The sequence below is a fragment of the Protomyctophum bolini genome (genome assembly GCF_963924005.1).
Source record: "Protomyctophum bolini genome assembly, chromosome: 4".
Taxonomy (NCBI): Eukaryota; Metazoa; Chordata; class Actinopteri; order Myctophiformes; family Myctophidae; genus Protomyctophum; species Protomyctophum bolini.
The window spans coordinates 8,550,760-8,570,675 of NC_137865.1; the positions used below are offsets into that span (position 1 = coordinate 8,550,760).

The window sequence follows — 19,916 nt, forward strand, 5'->3', positions numbered from 1 at the left end:
GAATTGTGGATATTTCACTTTCAAACATGTTTGGGGTCATTTTAACATGATTTAACTCTGACTTTTGTGTTTCACCCCAGACCGTTCTTAAGTTTCTTGATTCATTTCATATTAATATCTATACAAACTTCAAACTCCATTTTAACCATGATGGATTTATTGAAAACACCTGTCCTTGGTTCTGGCACCTGATATTGTCCTTGTAATTGGGCTGGGACTGTGTTTTTTTCTTCTTTTTTTTCTAACATGGTTCAAATGGAGTTTGAAGTTACAATGGGTTCGTATAGGAAGGGAAACTAAATACTGAATCAAGCATCTTAAAAACTGGGGTGAAACACAAAAGCCAGAGTACATCATTAAAATGACCCCAAACATGTTTGGAAGTGAAATATCCTGATGCAATGTAACTAGTGCATCTGCAGTGGTTGGAGGTATGGTCCCCTTTACTACTGTAGGTCCAATAACTACATGTGTCTGTTTGACAGGAGCCACCCAAAGAAGACCTGACGGTTTCGGAGAAGTTTCAGTTGGTACTTGATGTAGCGCAGAAGGCCCAGGTGAGCTGTGAGCCTATGGATGGTGACGTGAACTGACGTTTAGTTTCGGCTGTGTTCACTAGCCTGGAATCTTCCTTTTTGAGGACTGACACTTAGTTAAGTGGTCAGATGGGTGGGCCGTGAACACTGGCAAGCTTAACTCTTCACTACTTTTCAAACATGTTTTTTTTTTACTCTTCCTTCGACCAGAACCTGTTTGGGAAGATGTCCAATGTCCTTGAGAAAATCAAGAAGTGAGTCAATGTCTCCTTTTACTCTAATGAATGTGGGAGTGTGTGCTAACGAACATTGCTTATCATCCGCTAATAAGTCATTATCAAATATTTCTCAGATGCTTTTGTCTTTGGTTTACCCGTCTTTTGCGCATGTGCATTTGAAATCTATTATAGACTACCGGTATTCAAATAGTTTAGAGAAAATTGCTGCTACTGCAAAAGATTGCTGCTATTTGTCTCAAAATATTTACGCTGAATATATATATATATAACGTGTATTAACAACGCATTGTGACATAGCTCTGTTTAACACAATGCTGTACCCCCTCCAACTGTATAGCACATACTTAGCCCCATGTCCTTAAACTCTTTTTATTATATTCTAACACTTGCTGTGTGTGTGTGTGTGTGTGTGTGTGTGTGTGTGTGTGTTCTCCAGTCTGTTCATGTGGGTGCAGCCAGAGATCACCCAGAAGCTGTACATCGGCCTGTGGATCGTCTTCATCACGTCCTGCGTGCTGCCGTACAAGCTAGTGGGCTTCATGATGGGTAGGCCACGTGCACGCCACTCACTGTACTTACCGTACCTTATGCGTGTGTGTGGATGTGATTCTCGACCTGTGTGTGTGTGGCTCAGAGCCCCTGCCTGATGGTCTGGAGGTCTAATATCTCCCCCGGTCCATAGGGATATCCCTTTGGTCTAGTGGTTAAGACACCCGTCACTCACCCCTGACAACCGCCTGTTTTAAATGCCCCGTTGATTGCGCCTGGTGTGCGAGTGTGGAGACAGACAGACAAGACAGAGCGATAGAGAGACGTTCAGCATTGGACCTGTGTGTGTGTGGACGAGGAAGCCAGTCCCTCAATTCTCACCGCGTTTGTTTGATACGTTTAGTCCGTAAAAGTGGCATAGACTCTGGCTTGTTGAAGTGGACATTCTCCAGAGCTGCAACCCATGCACAACGGACGATCCCCGCATCCTGATCTGTTTAAGTTGGCTAAGCTGTTACACACGGAGCGGTGATATTTCCCTCTTATTATTTCAAGCGCTTGTTTTTGTTTTTGTTTTGGAAACTATTAATATTCAGAAAAACCAGACCAGAAATATCCCACTCAAGCAATCTTTTCAACCACTACTATATTTAATGGCAAGTATTTTCTACAGCTTTAAGTCCAAACATCTGGACTAACCCTTTAAGGCGCAAGAGGAATATCAGTGTGTTGTACACGACATTACGGTGCCGTGTATCAGCGTGTGGCATGTTCAAACACCTAGTCTGCAAAAGGGACAATTCACTGGTAGGTCCAAGACCAGCCTGGTGACAGCCGAGAGCCGCTGCTCCTTAGTGTAGAGCTGTAGACAGGACGTGGTTCTGGTGTGTCTTGGCCGCTTCCCCAGGGAGGGTTTTTCCAGGCCTGTCCAGCTGGATGGACTCGAGCAGCGTGCCACATGGCAGACCCTGGACCAGCTGGAGGGATCTGGGAACACCTCGGCATCCCCCAGACAGAGCTGGCTCATGTGCGCAAAGGGATACAGGATGAGGCTTACTTATATTTAGCTGCACCGAAAATAGCTGATCTACGAGGCTGTGCCGTGTCGAACATTACGAACAGTAAATTAACCAGTGGTTCGTGCCAAAGACCCCCAGACGGATTAGAAGACCCCCACACTTCTAATTATTATTTTAGTAAAGCTAACCGCCATCTGTGGCCACAAGTTGGCAGCAAAAGAGTTCCAATTGTCAAAACAAATTTATAAATATCGTTAAAGTTTGTCTAAATGATTGTGATGCTATATTAACCTGGCCTGGCATGGCCAGACTACTGTAATATCACTGTGTAGATATTAGTCTGGAACTTTGGTGTGGAGGATTTATTTCCCAGGGGTGGTAACAAACTGATTCCAACGTCACAGCTAAAACAGTCTCTTTGAATAGTGGGCTCTGCTTGGTCACCCACAACTCTGGGGTGAGCGAAATGTAAATCAAACTGAGGAGTGCCAGACCAATCTCCCCAGGGAGTTTTTATTTTCCTGTTGCCGATTTGTCTAGTTTCCAGGGTAATATTTACTAATTATTAGCCTCGTTTATACTACCGAAAATAACCGAAAACAACACCAAAAACGAAAGTTGAATATAGCTTGTGAATTAGCATTCATATCTAATAAGATGATGGGCTGATAACTGAGCCGGTTGTCATGAGACAGCGTTTCCCGTGCCCGTCAGGCACAGACCTCCGCGAGACAAGATGTAAGTGGGGGGACAACGCAAGCTGGGAAATGCAATAATACATGCCATTATCTGGTTATACAATATCCGTTGTACTTGTGGGCAGAGAACTCATTGTACCCATTTATCAGATTAGCCAGTGTGTGACCCATTAGTATCATAGAGGCTAGTTTATTATGCCAGGATGGGTATGAAAAATAAATCATGTAACTGCAATTAGTACAGTGACACTAAACATGATCCAAAGCTTGGCTGATCTGTGAATGCGGTCGGTTGGGTTTGGCCAATTGGGGAAGCCGATTTCTGTGGACGCAGACAGACAGACAGACAGACAGACAGACAGACAGACAGACGGATACATACATAAGTGGATTTCTGATGCTGGACAACCGTTGAGCCGACCAAATTTTCACCGGCACAACAGATCCCTGGGTCATTGGCGACACTCATTAAGTTTTAACGATCAGTGGTATGGTGCTTGAATTATGAATTTAGAACTCTTGTCCTGAAACTAAACCCTTACCAAAGAGCACCTGTTTACCATACTCGAGTCACGGACCCTCCTAGTGCTTCTTCATCTTTTATCAGAGGCATTGATCTTTTTTTATAATCCAGCAAATTGATTCGACCTGCTTTCCTCCTCCTCCTCCTCCTCCCATGCAGGGCTGTATGCGGGCATCAAGTTCTTCGTCATCGACTTCATCTTCAAGAGCTGCCCCAAGCTGAGGGACAAGTATGACACCCCACACATCATCTGGACCAACCTGCCCACAGACCCCCAGCTGAAGGGCACCAACGCCATGCTGGCCAGACGGGTGAGCCTGCGTGTGCGTGCGTGCGTGCATGCATGCGTGAGTGCGCGAGTGAGCGCGCGCGCGCGCGTGTGTGTGTGTGCATGGCGTGCGTTCAGCTGTTTTACGGTAAAACATTTCAAAATCTATTAAAACGTCCATTGATTCAAGGCGCTCTGGTGGCGAGGTGGTAAAAGTATTTTTCGTATATAGACTGTCGAGCATCTGTACGAACACATTTGGCCCTTGTTCGGGGAGGATGTCTCTGCATGTATAGAGCATCGCAGAACAATCGTAGAACCTTTCAGAACAACGAGCGAGCTGCTCTTCGGGGGCTGCGATGCTCTATTCTTCTGGGGGCAGAGCCTGTCAGCAGGGACTGTTGGGTGGGAGGATTAGAACGAAGGCTCTTCTGCGTTCTCCCGGTGGGGGCTCCTCACTGGTAGGTGAGTCAGTAGGATACGACAGCAGTGACAGCACAGGAATGTATGTGGGGAGGAATGGGGCAAAACCAAGCCCCCAGTAAGGCTATCCAACGTTGAAGCTGCCACCACCTATTGGCGAAATGTGGAATGGCGTCAGCTAGGCTAAACTTCCGCTCACTCAAGGCATTGAGTTATAATTGTACTTCCGGCAGTCTTCCGGGTGCTTCAAAACGCCACTGAGCAACTTCTATTGAAATTAATAGCGGGGGGGGGGGGGTCTCTATCCTTTTGTTACTCTATGCGCATAACGACTAAATTGGGGAGAAACAGGGGTAAAGGCAAAGAATTCTGTCCTAAATGTTGATATCCTCACAAGTGTGTGTGTGTGTTTTGTGTGCTCTCGTTGTAAAGTATATTCACTGACAGTGACACCAGTGGGGCTTTTTTATTTCTGTTTCTTTTGGTTCCAATCACATGAGTTGTTGTGTTTCCCTCTCTCAGCTTTCTGGCTTTGAAAAGGTATGGTCCTCCCAGTGTGCCCTTTGCTTTGACACAGCCTATGTGTGCGTGTGTGTGTGTGTGTGTGTGTGTGTGTGTGTGTGTGTGAGAGAGAGAGAGACACTGCGTACACAAATGGTTATCGTGTACAAGTGTCTCTGTGAAGGATCAAAATATGTGCCTCTCTCCCTCTGCCAAAAATGTTTAATTCGAATTAAATGCAATGGCATTTGTATCCAAAATTTGGTTCAAAAGGAGAATCGGGAATATTTTGGTCCATTTTACAGATTTATTTCTTCATTTTGGTGTGTGCGTGACTGTGTGTGTATGTGTTTGAACTGGGCTTAATTCAAGGTAAGGTGATTTCAGAGCTAGCAGTGTGTATTGTAGTGTAGCTAGTGAAGTAGATGTAGTTTGTTTTAGTCTGAAACCATGGTCACACACAAAGCATTGCAACAGTCAAGCAGTAGTCCTGTCTTCCAATGTCTTCATTTGATAATCTACGTTTGTTTGAGCGCTGTCTAATTCATGGGTATTTCATTGGCTTTATATAAGGCATAAGATTGGCTTTTATAATGTCAAAAAACTGTAGCTTGGTTTTTACTCTCCATCTTTCCAAGAAATGCATATGGATTCAGAAAGCATAATTATATTATTTCCGTATGTACAGTACCCCAAATGAAGATTCTGCACATAAAATGAATTATAGTGGAATTATAGTATGTTTCCCACATAACTGTGGCCTCCAGAAGAATCCTAACCTTCCCGTGCCCCCCCTTCCTGTCCCCAGCAGGTGACTCCCTCCATGGCGCGGGGCAGCCTGGCGGCCGGCATTCCACTGGGCGTCGGTCGAGAGGACGACGCGGGCCGGGCGTACAGCACCAAGAAATCGGCTTTCCACGAAGTCTTCAACCTGTCTGAGAATGAGCGCCCTCTACCAGGTGGGGGGAGTTGGAACTGCATTGTTCTAACCATTATTTTGTAACCCCAGCATGCCAATACACAAGAGATCTTGTGTAGAGTGAAAAACAGAGCGTACCAAGTACAGTTGGAACTCATGGCCAGAATTGTATCTATCTTGCATGCAGCCTGCTCATGTTTTTGTTTATTATTTTTATTATTTTTATTAAAAGTGCAGTAAAAAGCTTTTTAGTAAGTTACAGTGAATATGTCTATATTCCAGTGGCGGGAGGTAGTGAAATTAACCGGGCCTTCTAGACCGTCCAGGACTGTCGCTCGCACGCACGCGCGCGTGCACGATCCAAACAGCACATGCAAGTCCAGGCGGGAACTGAACTTGAGACTCGGCCACACACACTGATGGCATCATACAACAACATACCAACAACAACCATAGGCTATTAAACGATCAATCAACAATAAGGCACAGCATGTGTTTAAAGATCCATTAAACTTACCATGGCTGATCATCCTTCCTTTAGAAAAAGTTCAATAACTCGTTTTTGCAGTCCTGTGCGCTTTCAATAAAAAGGTCCCTTTAAATTGCCATATAGGCCAGCACTGAGAGTCGAGCCCGTCCTGTGGAAAAATAAAACGGCCGCTCTACAGAGGCTGTGGATACTGGAAGTGTCACTGCCAAACATGTCGGTTTATAAAGCTGATGCAGACTTTTACATAGATCCTTCTCCTGAAGGAAAACGAGGAGGTCAGCAGGGGTTTTGCCTGCAAAATCAGTCACAGCATACATCACTGTGAGCTCTGTTTTAAGCCGTGTGAGGTCGAAGATTCCACCTTGCCGGTGCAACGTGAGGCAGGCGTCTCTGACAAATGTCATCTAGAAGCTGCGTGCCTTGCATTCCCTAAGCTTCGATGATCCCTGGTACAGAACTAAATGAAGTCTATCTATGGGCATAGCAATGGATAAAAAAAGCCTGGGGAGCCCTCTTGCACACCGTTTAACCCAGAGGCCATAACGGCCGTGCCATCCTACAGTAACAGTCGGGAGTCGAACCTGCGGCACACTACCAGACTTGGGCTGCCGGCCAAGGTGCCTGCACCACTGAGCCACGGCCCAGGCCACTGTGCCACGACCTTATCCATGTTCCTCCAGTAATGTGATGGGTACAATGAGCTTACCACTCGTGACATCATCAGACCTGACAAACCGTTCCTTGACACCAGGATCTGTCACATAACGAACCATTAGTGCAAGCTGTGCTGCATCACTTGCGTCTGTCGTTTCATCCACCATAACTGCGATAAAGGGTGCTGCTTTTATCTGCTTTTTTATATTTATCTCCCATCACTTCAGCTATGGCATTAATCAGATCGTTTTGGATCTTCCCTGAAGTTCCAGTAAACACTCGTTGTCATATTCCGCTAGAAACTGAAGCAGCTCGACCTAATTGCCCTTGTTCGTAGATTCCTTGCTTTCATCGTGTCTCCGAAACGGGAACTCTTGTTTCCCCAGGAAGATGACACTGTCGATCAGTCTCTTCGCTATTTCCCTGTTTTTCTTAACTTTTTCGTTGTTCCCCTTCTTTCTTGCTCATCTAGTCGTAGATCCACCCCGGTCTGCCCAAAAGTTTTCATCATCACTGTTGCTTGCAGGTGTCCTGCTGTATTCTGGTTTGTTTGCTGCCTTGGTAAGGCAAGGCGTGGTTCCAAACACCATGTCTGTCAGTTGAAAATAACATGCATTCCCAGCAAAATAATTTAGAATGTGTCAGCGATCCCGTAAGCCAAATGTCGGACAAATCCCTTTTCTTGCTTTGTCAGAGGTAGCTCTTTTTTTTTATAATGTCCAGCTTTTCATGAAAAGTCCTTCTTGAAAAAGGCTTTCCCTGTAACTTCACCACAAACCCTTCAGCCATTTTACGTTTATTTGTGCGTTTGTTTGTCTCAGGTTTGTCTGTCTACTAACTCGCCTACTAACTCGCAGAAGTTTTTGAAATAAGCCGGTTCTTTTTTGTCATTGGACAAATTCCCCCAACGATGGAATGCAAGCAAGATGTTAAGGTCAGGAGGAGGTAGGCCACTAGGCCAGCTAGAGTGCCCTGGCACGTGAAAGACAACGCCCAGCAGGGCAAACTCGAAATCTGATTGGTTAAAGAACCTGTCAATAGAGGGCATGCGTGACAACATCATCATACCCGGATGTTATGCGGGAACGCCTACTGAGTGGCCAGAAAAATACTTCCTGGCCTCGACAGCCCATACATCCAAACAGAAAAGTCCCCACTATAACAATTTACAGTTTAGGCATTTGGCAGACGCTCTCTAAAGTTATTCCAGATTTACAATAAGAAAGGAAAACACGAGGTAACACATCAAATGCATAGAAATAGTAAACTAAGAACTTATCATCAGTCTAAACAGTATAATATAAAAAATAAATAATATGTACATTGAAACTATACAAACTATAGGTTTAGCCAGGTCAACAAATGAACCTGTCAGGTTTAATGGTAGTCTTTGCAGGGCAAGTGCTACTTGGCAAATGTGGCCTCACTGGCCTGAGTTGGCTCTGAACTTCCGCTCTTTTCCCCCCCTCTACACCAAATCTCTTGACGAATATGCACGCCAGTCTTTATGCAGCCTAGTACATTTACAGCTCGTTGTATTAAACTTCTCCTCCTTCCCGCAGTGTGCGAGAACGGCTGGCGATGCTGTCTCATCAACCGGGACAGAAAGATGCCCACAGACTACATCCGCAACGGAGTGCTCTTTGTCACGGAGAAGTAAGCCTCTCATTAGCTTCTGCAAGCTGTTCCATCTCAAACCAACCACAACGAAGCACAACAAGTGATGACATGCACACACACACACACACACACACACACACACACAGAGACTGGATTAAGTGGCTACTGCCAGGCATTTAGAATTAAACTAAAAGGAATAATGCCAGCACAACATCAGTCAGGGTGTAGTACAAGTGGAGCTAAGTGGAGATCTGCGGGCACACTTGTGCCCCGCCAAAGAGCCTTTGATGTGCTTAAAACAATAATGCATTGATTAGAAACAACCATTTACATTTTACACTGTCAACAGTGCGGAAATGAAACATTGTTGGGGCCGCAGCCTGAAGAACGACTGCGCTGGTTTATTAATCATTGTGTTTACTGCTAAACCTTGCTGTCATGATTCTCCTCTGGTTTATTTACTGCTAAACCTTGCTGTTGCGTCTCTACTGTTGTATCTCTACCAGCTACCTGTGCTTTGAAAGCTCCAGTTCCTCCAGATCTGGCTCAACCAAGAAGAACAAAGTTATCAAATTGATCGACATCACAGATATTCAGAAGGTACGTTTTTTTGGCTGTTTTTTGGCTGTTTGTATCCTCTTGTGTAGGTTTACTTAGTTCAGACAGGCATGGAAGGCAAACTTGCTGGATCAACGACGCTAGTTGTTGGCCAAAACACATAATCAATGTTAAGTGCATCGGTGTGTGCCAATTAAGGCTGTCCCCGAGCCCTGTTTTTAGGATTCGAGCTTCGGCAGGGATTTTCAAGCAGACGTCCGAACTATTTACCTTCAAGCACCGAAACTTCATTCCTTTTACCAAGCTGCAACTCATTATAGATCCTATGGGGGGCTACATTGTAAAGTCTATTGGTGAGAATAGACTAAAAGGCACCAATAATAGCATGTAAAGTGTCTTTGAGTACTTAGAAAAGAGCTATATGAATCCCAGATATTATTATTATTTCTATTTCTAAATGCTTAAATGATAAATAACATGTTCTGTTCTCTCCTTTTTCTCCCATGATGCCACAGTATAAAGTCTTGTCCGTGTTGCCTGGTTCTGGAATGGGTATCTCTATAGCAACTCCATCCACACAGAAGGTAGGAGGTTGGCCCTCATGGGAGCATGTGTAGGACTTTATAAAAATATCACAATAATATTATTCATATAACATTGGCTAATACCGTACTCCTTCTGCAGTCACGCTGCAATTCTTCTGTGCAAGGAAAAGTTGACGACTTGATTATGATGACTTTAATTACATAATACCAGTAAGACACCCTAAGGGCGAGTAAGCGACGGAGGTCGCACTGAGACAACAGATCTTCTTAATACGGCACAGTTGAGATGCAGGAGTTAAACTATTAATCTGGTGGTGTCAGTGAGGTCAGATGTAGAGTTGCTGGCCGGCTCCATATATGCAGATCTATATTGCCCAGTATTACAAGTATTATATATAATTTTATGTATAGCAGTATCAGTCAATCCGATCCATACTGTGCAGGTATGCAGGTCTGCTGTTCACGGTCGTTCTCAGGTGTGTGATGGAGCCTAACTTAGGCTCCATGCAGCCTTGGTTTGATCCATGGGCTTTACTACTGCAGACAAGAAAAAGAAACCTTCGAAGTCTACTTCTTCGAGTCGTTCTGCTTTGCTCGTCAGATTTTGTGAGAAGTGTTGTGGAGCTGTTATCGTCTGATGGCACGTCAAATGTGACAGCTCTCTTGCTTTGTGGTTGACATTTCCACACTACTGTCTCCTGTTTGTCCTCTACCCGATGTTTCTCTCTCCCTTCTGTCTCTTTCTGATGCAAATATTGCCAACAAAAAAACCAAGACAGAAACAAGAAACGATACAGATGTTACAATAGAGGGTATGCGCGTGACATCATCATCAAACCAGGAAGTTATGCAGGAACGCCTACTGGCAAAAAACTACTTCCTGGCCTTGACGGCCCATACATCCAAACAGAAAAGTCCTGCCTGATTGCATTAAACAACATTAAACAATGTTAAACTCACTTTGCCTGTTGCTTTGCCACTCGATGTGCCATTCACTTTAAGCATGCACATACCCTCTATATACAGCGATACAGTGATATAACAACGATACAATACAGTACTCAATGTACATTATCAATCAATAATAGGCATATTAACTCCTTTGCTGCCCCTAGTGTTAGCATGGTTGTACTGCCCCAGGGGCCGCCCGTCCAGGCCCACTCTATGGCGCTTGTTGTCCTTCCGGGTTAAACAGGAAGGTGGGGGCTTCCTGGAAGTGGAGCGACACCACACAACACAGCCCACAGCCTTTAGCTAGCAGAACAACCAGCTACATTTTCTCTGCGATACGAAAATCACAAATGATTTACGATCGTCGGGTGCGCGCCGGCTCACCGTGGACAGCTCTCTAACCTTTGGAGATACGGCGCTTTGAAAATCGTGGTTATAATGGAGGCTCAACGGAGCTGGATTTTAGAAATCGCATCGCTGCTGGTGAAGGAGGAAAAAAACACAATGAAATCATTCATCGCGAATGTTTGTGTGACAAATATCTCTTGACTCTCTCTCTCTCTCTCTCTCCCTCTCAGCCTTTGGTGTTTGGCGCCATGATCCACCGGGACGAGGCCTTTGAAGCCATCTTCACGCAGTACATGAAGATCCTGACCATGACCACGGTGGCCAGCGCCAGCAGCAGCAGCACGGAGACCTAGGAGGAGACGAGCAACCCGCTGCCAACACCACACCACCCAATACGACTGGCGAAACGGCTGCTTTTCTCCATCAGTAGTAAAAAAAAAACTCGCTCCACTTCTAGCACCACCTAAGTCTATAGCGGCTGCTTTTTTTTTGTACGGAAAACAAAGGTGACCTCTTCTTCTTTCGGTGCGCACCAGAATGAACTGCCTTCACCAGTAGCGACTCTACCGTAGTAGTTTGGGGGCGCACGGTGACGAGGGACGGGGCCGCCCACGCCGCGTTCGTTTCGCCATCGAACTTTCTCGTTGTATAACAATCAAAACTAGCTGACCCGAGGCCAGCGGCCGGTAGATCCCGTAGTGTCAACCAGGAACACGTAGACCTTTCTCCCCCACGGACCTCCTCGAAGCGCTGAGGAGGTGGGAGGGAGGAAGGACGAGGAGGAGGAGGAGCAGCTCCTTCTCCAGGCTTGTAAGGATGGTTCCTAGAAAACGACACACGGATGATGATGTTGATGATAACCTGTTGGGTATTTTGTGTGTGTGCGTGCGTGTGTGTGTGAGTGAGTGTGTGCGTGCGTGCGTGTGCTCGCCTGCTTGCACACAATCAGTATGTGCGTGTATTTGCTTGTGTTTGTCTGGTTGACCGTGTGTGTGTGTGTGTGTGTGTGTGTGTGTGTGTGTGGGAGGGCGGTAGATAGGTAGCAGCATCTCTTTTAAACACTGCTGTGTAGACTGAACTATGGGATGGAGGCTGGCTCTCCATCCATCTCTCTGGCTTTAGCCACCTGTCATTCAAAGTAGTGTGTGTGTGCGCGTCCTTTGCAGCCCTCACTGCGTCTGCCTTTGGTATTACTATGTCTTTACAACGTTTTCCAAATTGTTTTAGTATTTCACTTGCTATATATACACGCACATTACGCCTTGTGTTCGTTTGTTTGTTTATGTTTGTTCACGTTCATGAAAGCCCTCCAGTCTTTCTGTGGCCTCGTTAGGAACAGATGGCGTACACCACTGCCTTTCATTTAGCCGTGCGTTATCTATATGTCTACAGGAGTAGAGATAAGGCGACTCCAGTCGGCGTTGTGGATTATCACTAAACGTGGTGGGAGTTTACATGTTGTTTTACGTGGCCGAGGCACGTCCAAGTTGAAGGAGTAGTTCACCCAAGAAATGACTTTATTTCAATGGTTTACCTATACCCAGTGGTAGAGAGTTTTAGTTTGTAAAACATTCCAGAACGTTATTTCTCGGGTGAACTCCTTTAAGTAGCTGCCAACGGGAAACTAGATATAAACCAATCTTTATCCTTGATGTGCCTCGTTTTACAACCTGTAGACTCACTATGAAGGGGTAGAGGCTAATGCTCTGTGTAGAACGACCGTCTGCATTCAAGTGAGAATTATTTCTAGAGCATAATACAGTAATGTATGAGGTCCCTCTCAATGCCTCTCTGTCGCAATTCTGTCGCAGTCATTTCTCAAGCAATTTTGCACGGAACGCCACATTGTGGCACTAGAGGGTGCAAAGTGAGGTTTTTTCTCACTCTTAGGAAGGTCACTGGAAGGCATACGTGGAAATAATCCTATAATAATAATCGGTGGTATTCGTTATTTTTTTAGTAACTTGACTAACTTCAAACATTCTAATGTACGTACGTGTGCAGTAGGAGAATATCCCCACTGTTGTGACGGGAAATGGCACATAATTCTAGATATGAACGCCACTATCACTGTTGGTTGTTGTTATTAACAGTTGTCCCACAGGTTCCGTTTTGTGTTTTTTGTAAATTTTTTGAATAAGGCTGGGACCCTGTCAGGTTTCAAAACAGCACAAGCGTCTTCTTAAATGTATCCTGTCAACTGGCACAGCAGGTGATCCCGTGCATCACCAGCTGCAAAACCTATACGGCTCTTCTCAACTTCAATAGCTAAGTGAACGGTGTCGTGCCATGTGAACATGTTTCACGCGCGTTGGATTTGTTTCCATTGCGCTACACGGCTAGGTTTCAAACACGGTTCTCGGAACCTTATTTGCGCCGTGCTGCTCAGGAGATAGCAGCGCTAAACTTCCTCTTGGAACCCCGGAACTTTGTACTTTCAAAAATGTTTTCCAAAAATATGAAGAAAAGCTCACATACAGGCCTTGTGAGACCAGCCCATTTTCACTTGTTTTTAATTATAATTATTTATTTATTTATTTTTACCTCCCTGGTTCTGGTTAGAATGGAGGGGAAAAAAATAAAGAAACGTGAAAGAAGGTTTCTTTGGGTTTACACTCAAAAAGAGTCCATAGAAATGTTTGAAGAAGCAAATGGAGTAGCGGGCTAACAGGTGCTCCAGAACAGCAGCGTTCAGTGTTCAGAAGAACAGCCACACACTGTACTATAGATTTATACTAGGTTCACAACTGGCACATTAGGAGTATTTTTCCCCATTAAGACCTGAGGCCGATTCTACAAATGCCTTCTAAATTGGTAGTTCTCACACTTTCAAGATTTTTCAAAAATGTTAAAAAGCTAGCAGAAGGTCACAGTGTGGCACGAAGTGACGATCTGTGAGCTTGTGAATCTGCTATTTTGGAATAGCCAACGCTAAAATCTAAAATTACACGGATGCTTTCCCGGGTTTATTATTATTATCTGCCCCAAAAACAGCTTGTAGTTGATGCATTCATTGCTACTCCTCAGCTCAAATATTTTCAGTTTGACGACACTGACTCTCAAGTATGACAATGGAACTTTCAGGGATGGAGTCGATTCATTCCAACACTAATGAAATATTAATTGTCTAAAATGTTAAAAGCTATACACCTACATTACAATACGACACGGAAGTCAAAACGTGTATCACTAAAGTTATTGAATGTCTTGACTTGAGCCTTTACTGACACAAAATATCTCAACTGACAAAAAAAAAAGAGAATAATCTCTTGGATAAATGAGCCGAAAATGAATATGTTCCCAAAAATGAATGAATGAATGTGCAGTGTTTCTTTCTGTCTGTCTACTTTAACCACTTTCAGTGTCACTAGAGGCAAGAATAGGCCGTCGGCGAGCTGTAAACTCGTAGTTTGGCTGTTTTTGACGTGACAAAATCGTATGACGAAGTATAAACATAGGGCTTACTTTAAGTAGTTAATAAATTGTGCAATCTGAGTTATAATGCAGAAGAGTCGTAATCTGACTGAAATGCATGGATCAGGCTGGAGAAAAAGCTGGTATTTTTCTTGTGAAACGGCTTGGTGGATGGATGGATGGTCAGCAACAGTTTCCTAAACTGACACCTGGAGTTATGTATGCGAAAAGTTAAAGGGAACGTGCACCACTGTTGACTTTTAAGGTGTTATTTAAAAACAAAAAAAGAGAAATGTAGTAGTTTTCATAAAATTCCTACGATTATTATTTTTTCCCCCCCTGTTGTTTCAGGAGTTTTAAGTCTTGAGCCCCAATATCAAGGAAAAATGGTGATTGAAACAAAGAAAATCTGCCTAGATTTGCTGAAGAGCGACATGAGTTGTCTTTTCAGCACAGCACACAAGATTAAGATGTTAGTGATTTTTATTATTTTCTGAGGCGGAATCCATGTTGGATCATTAGAGGCTCCAGGTCAGTACCTTTGCACCGATATTATAGGCCTTTGTCTACATACGATTTGTTTTGTAGTTTCCATTTGTACATGGAAATGTTTAAGAATTAGAATTAAGCATTGATATATGTTAACTGTGTCTTAAAGAGCTGTTATGCATTTCACATAGGACTTTTGTAAAAACTTGAAGTCAATCAAAATGAGTGTAATTTCTTCTTTTTTTTGTCATCAGCATTCTACATTGTAGTGTATGGTACCTTTCTTTGTCAGTAACGATGTATGAGAGCGATCTATGGCGGTGCTGGACATGCAGTACTGTATATGAATGTTCAACGATGCATTTCGGAGGAGATTTAATGTTAACCAGATGCTTAGTCCTTTTTGCTTTAACTTGTTTCTCACAGCGCCTCCTTGGGATGGTCATCTATTTGGTGGTCAGGTCAGAGCAGAATTATGCTTTGGTAGAGGTTTAGGTTATTGTTTTCTTGGCATGCGATGTATCTCCAAATACTGGCGAGATACATTTAATAGTTGCTCCGCTGATTGGAAATTGATGATCCAAAAATTCATCATTAAGTCATCATTGACTAACTGTACATTGTATGGTGAAACCGGTTTCAACTAAATGAACGCCCTACTTGATCATACTACAATGTCACACAGAAGTAGCAGATCTGCAAGCTCGAAAATTTGACCTTGAAGATCTACTTTTGCGTTTGTTTGTTGTGCTAAAAGTGATTTTGAGTCCTTTTTCACCAGACATTGTCAATGAGGAGTATTTTTTGTTTAATCATAATTGCATGGAGTAACTATTGGAGTTAAGTATGCCATGACAAGTTAACTGCACAACCCACACCTGTACCAAAGTGTCATGATGTGTTTAAGTCTATCCACATGAAAGCGTACCCCAGGGAAAAGACTGTAATTCAAAGGTATTAACAAACCCCCCTTTAGTGTCAAACCAAATGAGTACTTGTAAACTTCAGGTTACACCCTCTACTGCTGGTTTGAGGGGGAAAAAAAGTTAACTAGCTAATTAGCAAAGCTGTGCTTTATCCTGTGTTTATCTGCCCACGGTAATTAACACTGAACTGAGCCTTTTGAGGCCCATTTGATGCCGTTCCTTCGAAGGCACAGAATGTACTAATGGTGTGATAGTCTTATATTTGCCAAATATATTTTTTTGTTGCCGTTTTCTGTTAGAAAATGTAATGTTTACAGAAGGTCACTGTTTGAGGCCAGTTTGATTCCCTTTATAGGGAGAATGACAACTGTGCCATAAATTAACATTATTTCAGCACCCTGCTATAATAGATTTTAATTGTTTAATTTGTTTGTTTCTGACTGATTCTTGTCTGAAATGTATGTTTCATGATTTTTTTTGTTTTAGTTTTTGTTGAAGATGCCTACAGCTAAGATGGCCAACATGTACGTTTCTTTATCGCTCAGAATTGTTGAAACGCACAAGTTTTGGTTTTCTAATGATTCAATAGAAGCCATGTTTTTTTTGTACAGTACTGGTCTCCAACCATTATTGGCATTTCTTTTGTATAACCAGTAGGCTACAATATCTTCAGTAATAAATTGAAATGTACCGAGCTTGTATCATCAGAATTTTTTAATAGGCTGCCTGGAGTAATACAAATAAAATATGTTTATTTTAATTTCAAAGAATTAGAAAATATGACCTAGCAGGCAAAAAGTCGTAATTTATACCAGCTAAACCCAATACTGCAGTTTTAAATAGAATATAGTTTCTGTGTGGAGGAAACCACCAATTTTTGAGGGTTAAGATTTTTTCATAAATCAGTGCTATATATTGAACACCCATCTGTGTGTTGGTTTAAAAAAAAGTGCTTCGGACAAAACCTTAACTAGTAATTGACAATATATAAATTTGCAACACCAACTTTGCTGAGGCAGTATTGCTTTGTTTTCAAAATATAGGGTTTTAAATCTTCTGAAAAATGAATATTTTGTAGATACTTCCCGACAGCAGAGATATGCAACTCTGTTTCAGAGACATCATAAATGTCATTCTTATTAATCTATTAAGTTTTAAAACTAGTTCATTATAGGAACAAAACACAAAGCCCTAATAATAATGGAGATAAGAGGTTTCAATGCCTATTCTGGGGGCAAACTACATTTTTTCATGGTCATCTGACTCAAGGAAATCCGTACAGATAAGACATCTTATTAACAAATACTTCTCTCATGTCACCATATTTAGAACAGTAAAACAGAAAGTGGATCTCATTTTCAATTTCACCAAGATCACAGAACCACCAGTATCTCTCTTCCTCTAGAGTGGCATTAAACCTGCCAGTCTCCACTCTCCAGTGCTAATGGCAATGTTCCTGGCCGTTTTTGAGCACATAGAGATTTAAACTGCCAGCAATGAGTCTTGATTTCAATCCAACTGAAAATCATTGGAGAGCTGAAATCTGCCATTGAGTGTAAATAGTGGGGATAGTGCCCACTGAAATATCCTCCTGGACCACCAGTGGGCCCCAGCCCAGGTTGAGAACCAGTGTTTTGAGATGATTACAAGAACAGTTTGGAGGCTATAGGCTACCCAACCAATAACCTGCTGGGGTTCAAGTGGTTTGGAGTGCAGTCTATGGTTACACAGTGAAACCGTCGCTCCATATTGTTCCAGGACAGCTGCACAGTGTTTTTTTTCACCAGGAGCTATTACAGTAGACTACATGATATAGGCCTATGCTACTTAAAAAATAATGTCATATAGCCAATAATGGTGACCAGAACTGTACTATTATGATCTGATGTTGGTTTAATCTGGCATTTTCTGTTACTATCAGTGCTGATCTCTGATGATTGCGGGGATCGGAAGCCATGAATTAATGGATCATGTATATCAACCACTGCAGTCAGACTGACTATAAGGGTCGTCGAGCACTAAACCTATAATGATAACCGTAACTATAATCTGTCACCGTTGTCTTTGTTCTGTAGTTGTGATGGACTCTCTGCCTTCCACTTGACTTTTACAGTAAGTTACGTAAGCCTGTATGCTCGGTGGCCCTTTGGTCTTAGACTTGGTCGACCCATGAGTGCAACTGACATAACACTGTTGCATTTTCAGGTTGGAATAATACAACAGTTGGACCGGAGCGCTCACCCCAAACCACAACCGCCCCCCTATTTTTCGTTCTAAGGTCGCCGGATTTGACCCGGTGGCGTAAAAATGCTGCACTGATGCCTAAACGTAAAAAAAGAAAGTAGGCTACATGTTTCAGAATGAAAGGTAAACCTTCATTCAAGGTGAAGCTTTCTACTGTAGCCTAAACCCAGAATTCTGTCAAAAGATGGTCAAGTAAGAGAGGATGTATGTGTTATCGTACGTGTGACTGTCTAAAATAGCAGATCAACAAGCTCACAGCGTCGGAGAGCTTGTAGATCTGCTATTTTGTCTCTTCCTACAAACCAACCAGTGAATAGATAACATCACCATGAGCAAGACCTGCAATGTCTTACATGGCCTTTATTGTGATTTTTTTTTTATCCTGCCGCCAGCTGCTAATAGCTGATAACTGCTGCCTCTCACTCTAACACTCTCTTTATCTGTGAGGAACCTGCCATCTTTGGTTTTTTTGTTACACAATACTTCATAACCAGTATGTCCAATAAAAAGCCTTTGGAATAATGTATTGTCTCGAATCACATTCTAGTTGTGAGCTGATATACTAACAAAGAAGGATTTTATATAAATCTGTAATTCTATACATTTCTGTAAAGTTTTTAAAAAGAGAATGATGTCTATTGTAAAAATGTGATGTACTTTTTTTTCTTTTTCTTTTTTAAGTAAACCTGTTTAAAACGGATCAGTGGTTATTTCATTGTTTCCCCCATTTCCTGGTATAATGGGCCAGGTGAGATTTTGGTACCATTAACTTTAAGATGCAAAACGTGTGGTATGCAGTTTGTTCGTCTGACATCCAGGAGTGATAAAATGTGGCAGTGATAGCATGCCTGTTTCAGAAGAGTAGCTGAGTATCATTTTAAGGGTATCTGAATATGCAAAACCACATAATTCAACTCCAAAATGATTGTTTGATGATGTTTATATACCATGGATGGGCATGAATACCAACAAACTTGCCCTTTTACCAACTCTTGCCCAAAACCGTGGAGCTTGCTTCAACTAATCAATAGACCTATTATAATATATTAGGACCTATAACAAAATTCAACTTCAACAAAATTCAACTTAAAAGGCTATGTGTTTTCTATCCCCACAAATACGTAATTTTGAAATTGCTCTCAGGAACAGCTCAACTGATTTGGTCGTATGTGTGATCATCAGTATCACCCTACTTTGTAAAATTCCTCCCCCTCTTCAGTGTTCAGTTCCAAATGTGTTTACAATGTCTGCCATTGTTTTTCCAAGCTGGCATGGAATGGAAACAAGCCTGGTTTTATCTAGCATCAGTATTATGACCATAGATCAGTGATACTCAACCTCAGGCCCGCGGGCCACATCAGGCCCGCGGGACCATTATGACTGGCCCACCAATGAAAATGGGGGGGGGGGGGGGGGAGATGCAATGCAAATGAAAGACATATACTGTGTATCCCTATTCCCTGACATTGCGGAAATGGTAATTGCGGAAATGGTGGAAATGGAAATTGCGGAAATTGCGGAAATTGCGGAAATGGAAATTGAGGAAATGGAAATTGAGGAAATTGCGGAAATGGAAATTACGGAAATTGCGGAAATGGTAATTGCGGAAATTGCGGAAATTGCTCTTCACTTATAGCTATCTATTTTCAGGTAGATTGTTTTATTTTACTCAGTCAGCCATATCACTACTCATTTTTTTTCATGAAAAAGGTCATAGCTGGGTAATCTATTTTCAGGCAAATTGTGTTTATTGTATTTTATTTTACTCAGCCATAACAATTTATTTTCTGTTAACCAACTTGCTGGCTGGCAGGCAGGCAGACAGCTACTCATAGACAGGCAGACAGACAGACAGCTACTCATGGAGAATTGGACAGGCAGGCAGTCAGACAGCTACTCATAGACAGGCAGACAGACAGCTACTCATGGAGAATTGGACAGGCAGGCAGACAGCTACTCATGGACAATTGGACAGGCAGGAAGGCAGACAGCTACTCATAGACAGACAGACAGCTACTCATGGACAATTGGACAGGCAGGAAGGCAGACAGCTACTCATAGA

At 42.9% G+C, this 19,916-nt stretch overlaps 1 protein-coding gene across 3 annotated transcripts in view; it reads left to right on the top strand.

Moving 5' to 3' along the window:
* The window catches only part of LOC308314150 (GRAM domain-containing protein 4-like), a 99,783-nt gene extending 83,479 nt beyond the window's left edge, over nucleotides 1-16,304 (top strand). For 2 of the 3 annotated variants that reach the window (XM_080761592.1, XM_080761594.1), the window contains 9 exons: nucleotides 486-557; nucleotides 747-790; nucleotides 1,212-1,321; nucleotides 3,664-3,815; nucleotides 5,505-5,655; nucleotides 8,322-8,415; nucleotides 8,886-8,979; nucleotides 9,453-9,521; nucleotides 11,012-16,304. In XM_080761592.1, the coding sequence (XP_080617718.1) occupies nucleotides 486-557; nucleotides 747-790; nucleotides 1,212-1,321; nucleotides 3,664-3,815; nucleotides 5,505-5,655; nucleotides 8,322-8,415; nucleotides 8,886-8,979; nucleotides 9,453-9,521; nucleotides 11,012-11,134 (909 nt within the window). In that variant the 3' untranslated portion in view covers nucleotides 11,135-16,304. The remainder of the gene's footprint in view (nucleotides 1-485; nucleotides 558-746; nucleotides 791-1,211; nucleotides 1,322-3,663; nucleotides 3,816-5,504; nucleotides 5,656-8,321; nucleotides 8,416-8,885; nucleotides 8,980-9,452; nucleotides 9,522-11,011) is intronic. The other variant, XM_080761593.1, reaches the window with a different exon arrangement.
* The last annotated feature ends 3,612 nt before the right edge of the window (nucleotides 16,305-19,916 follow it).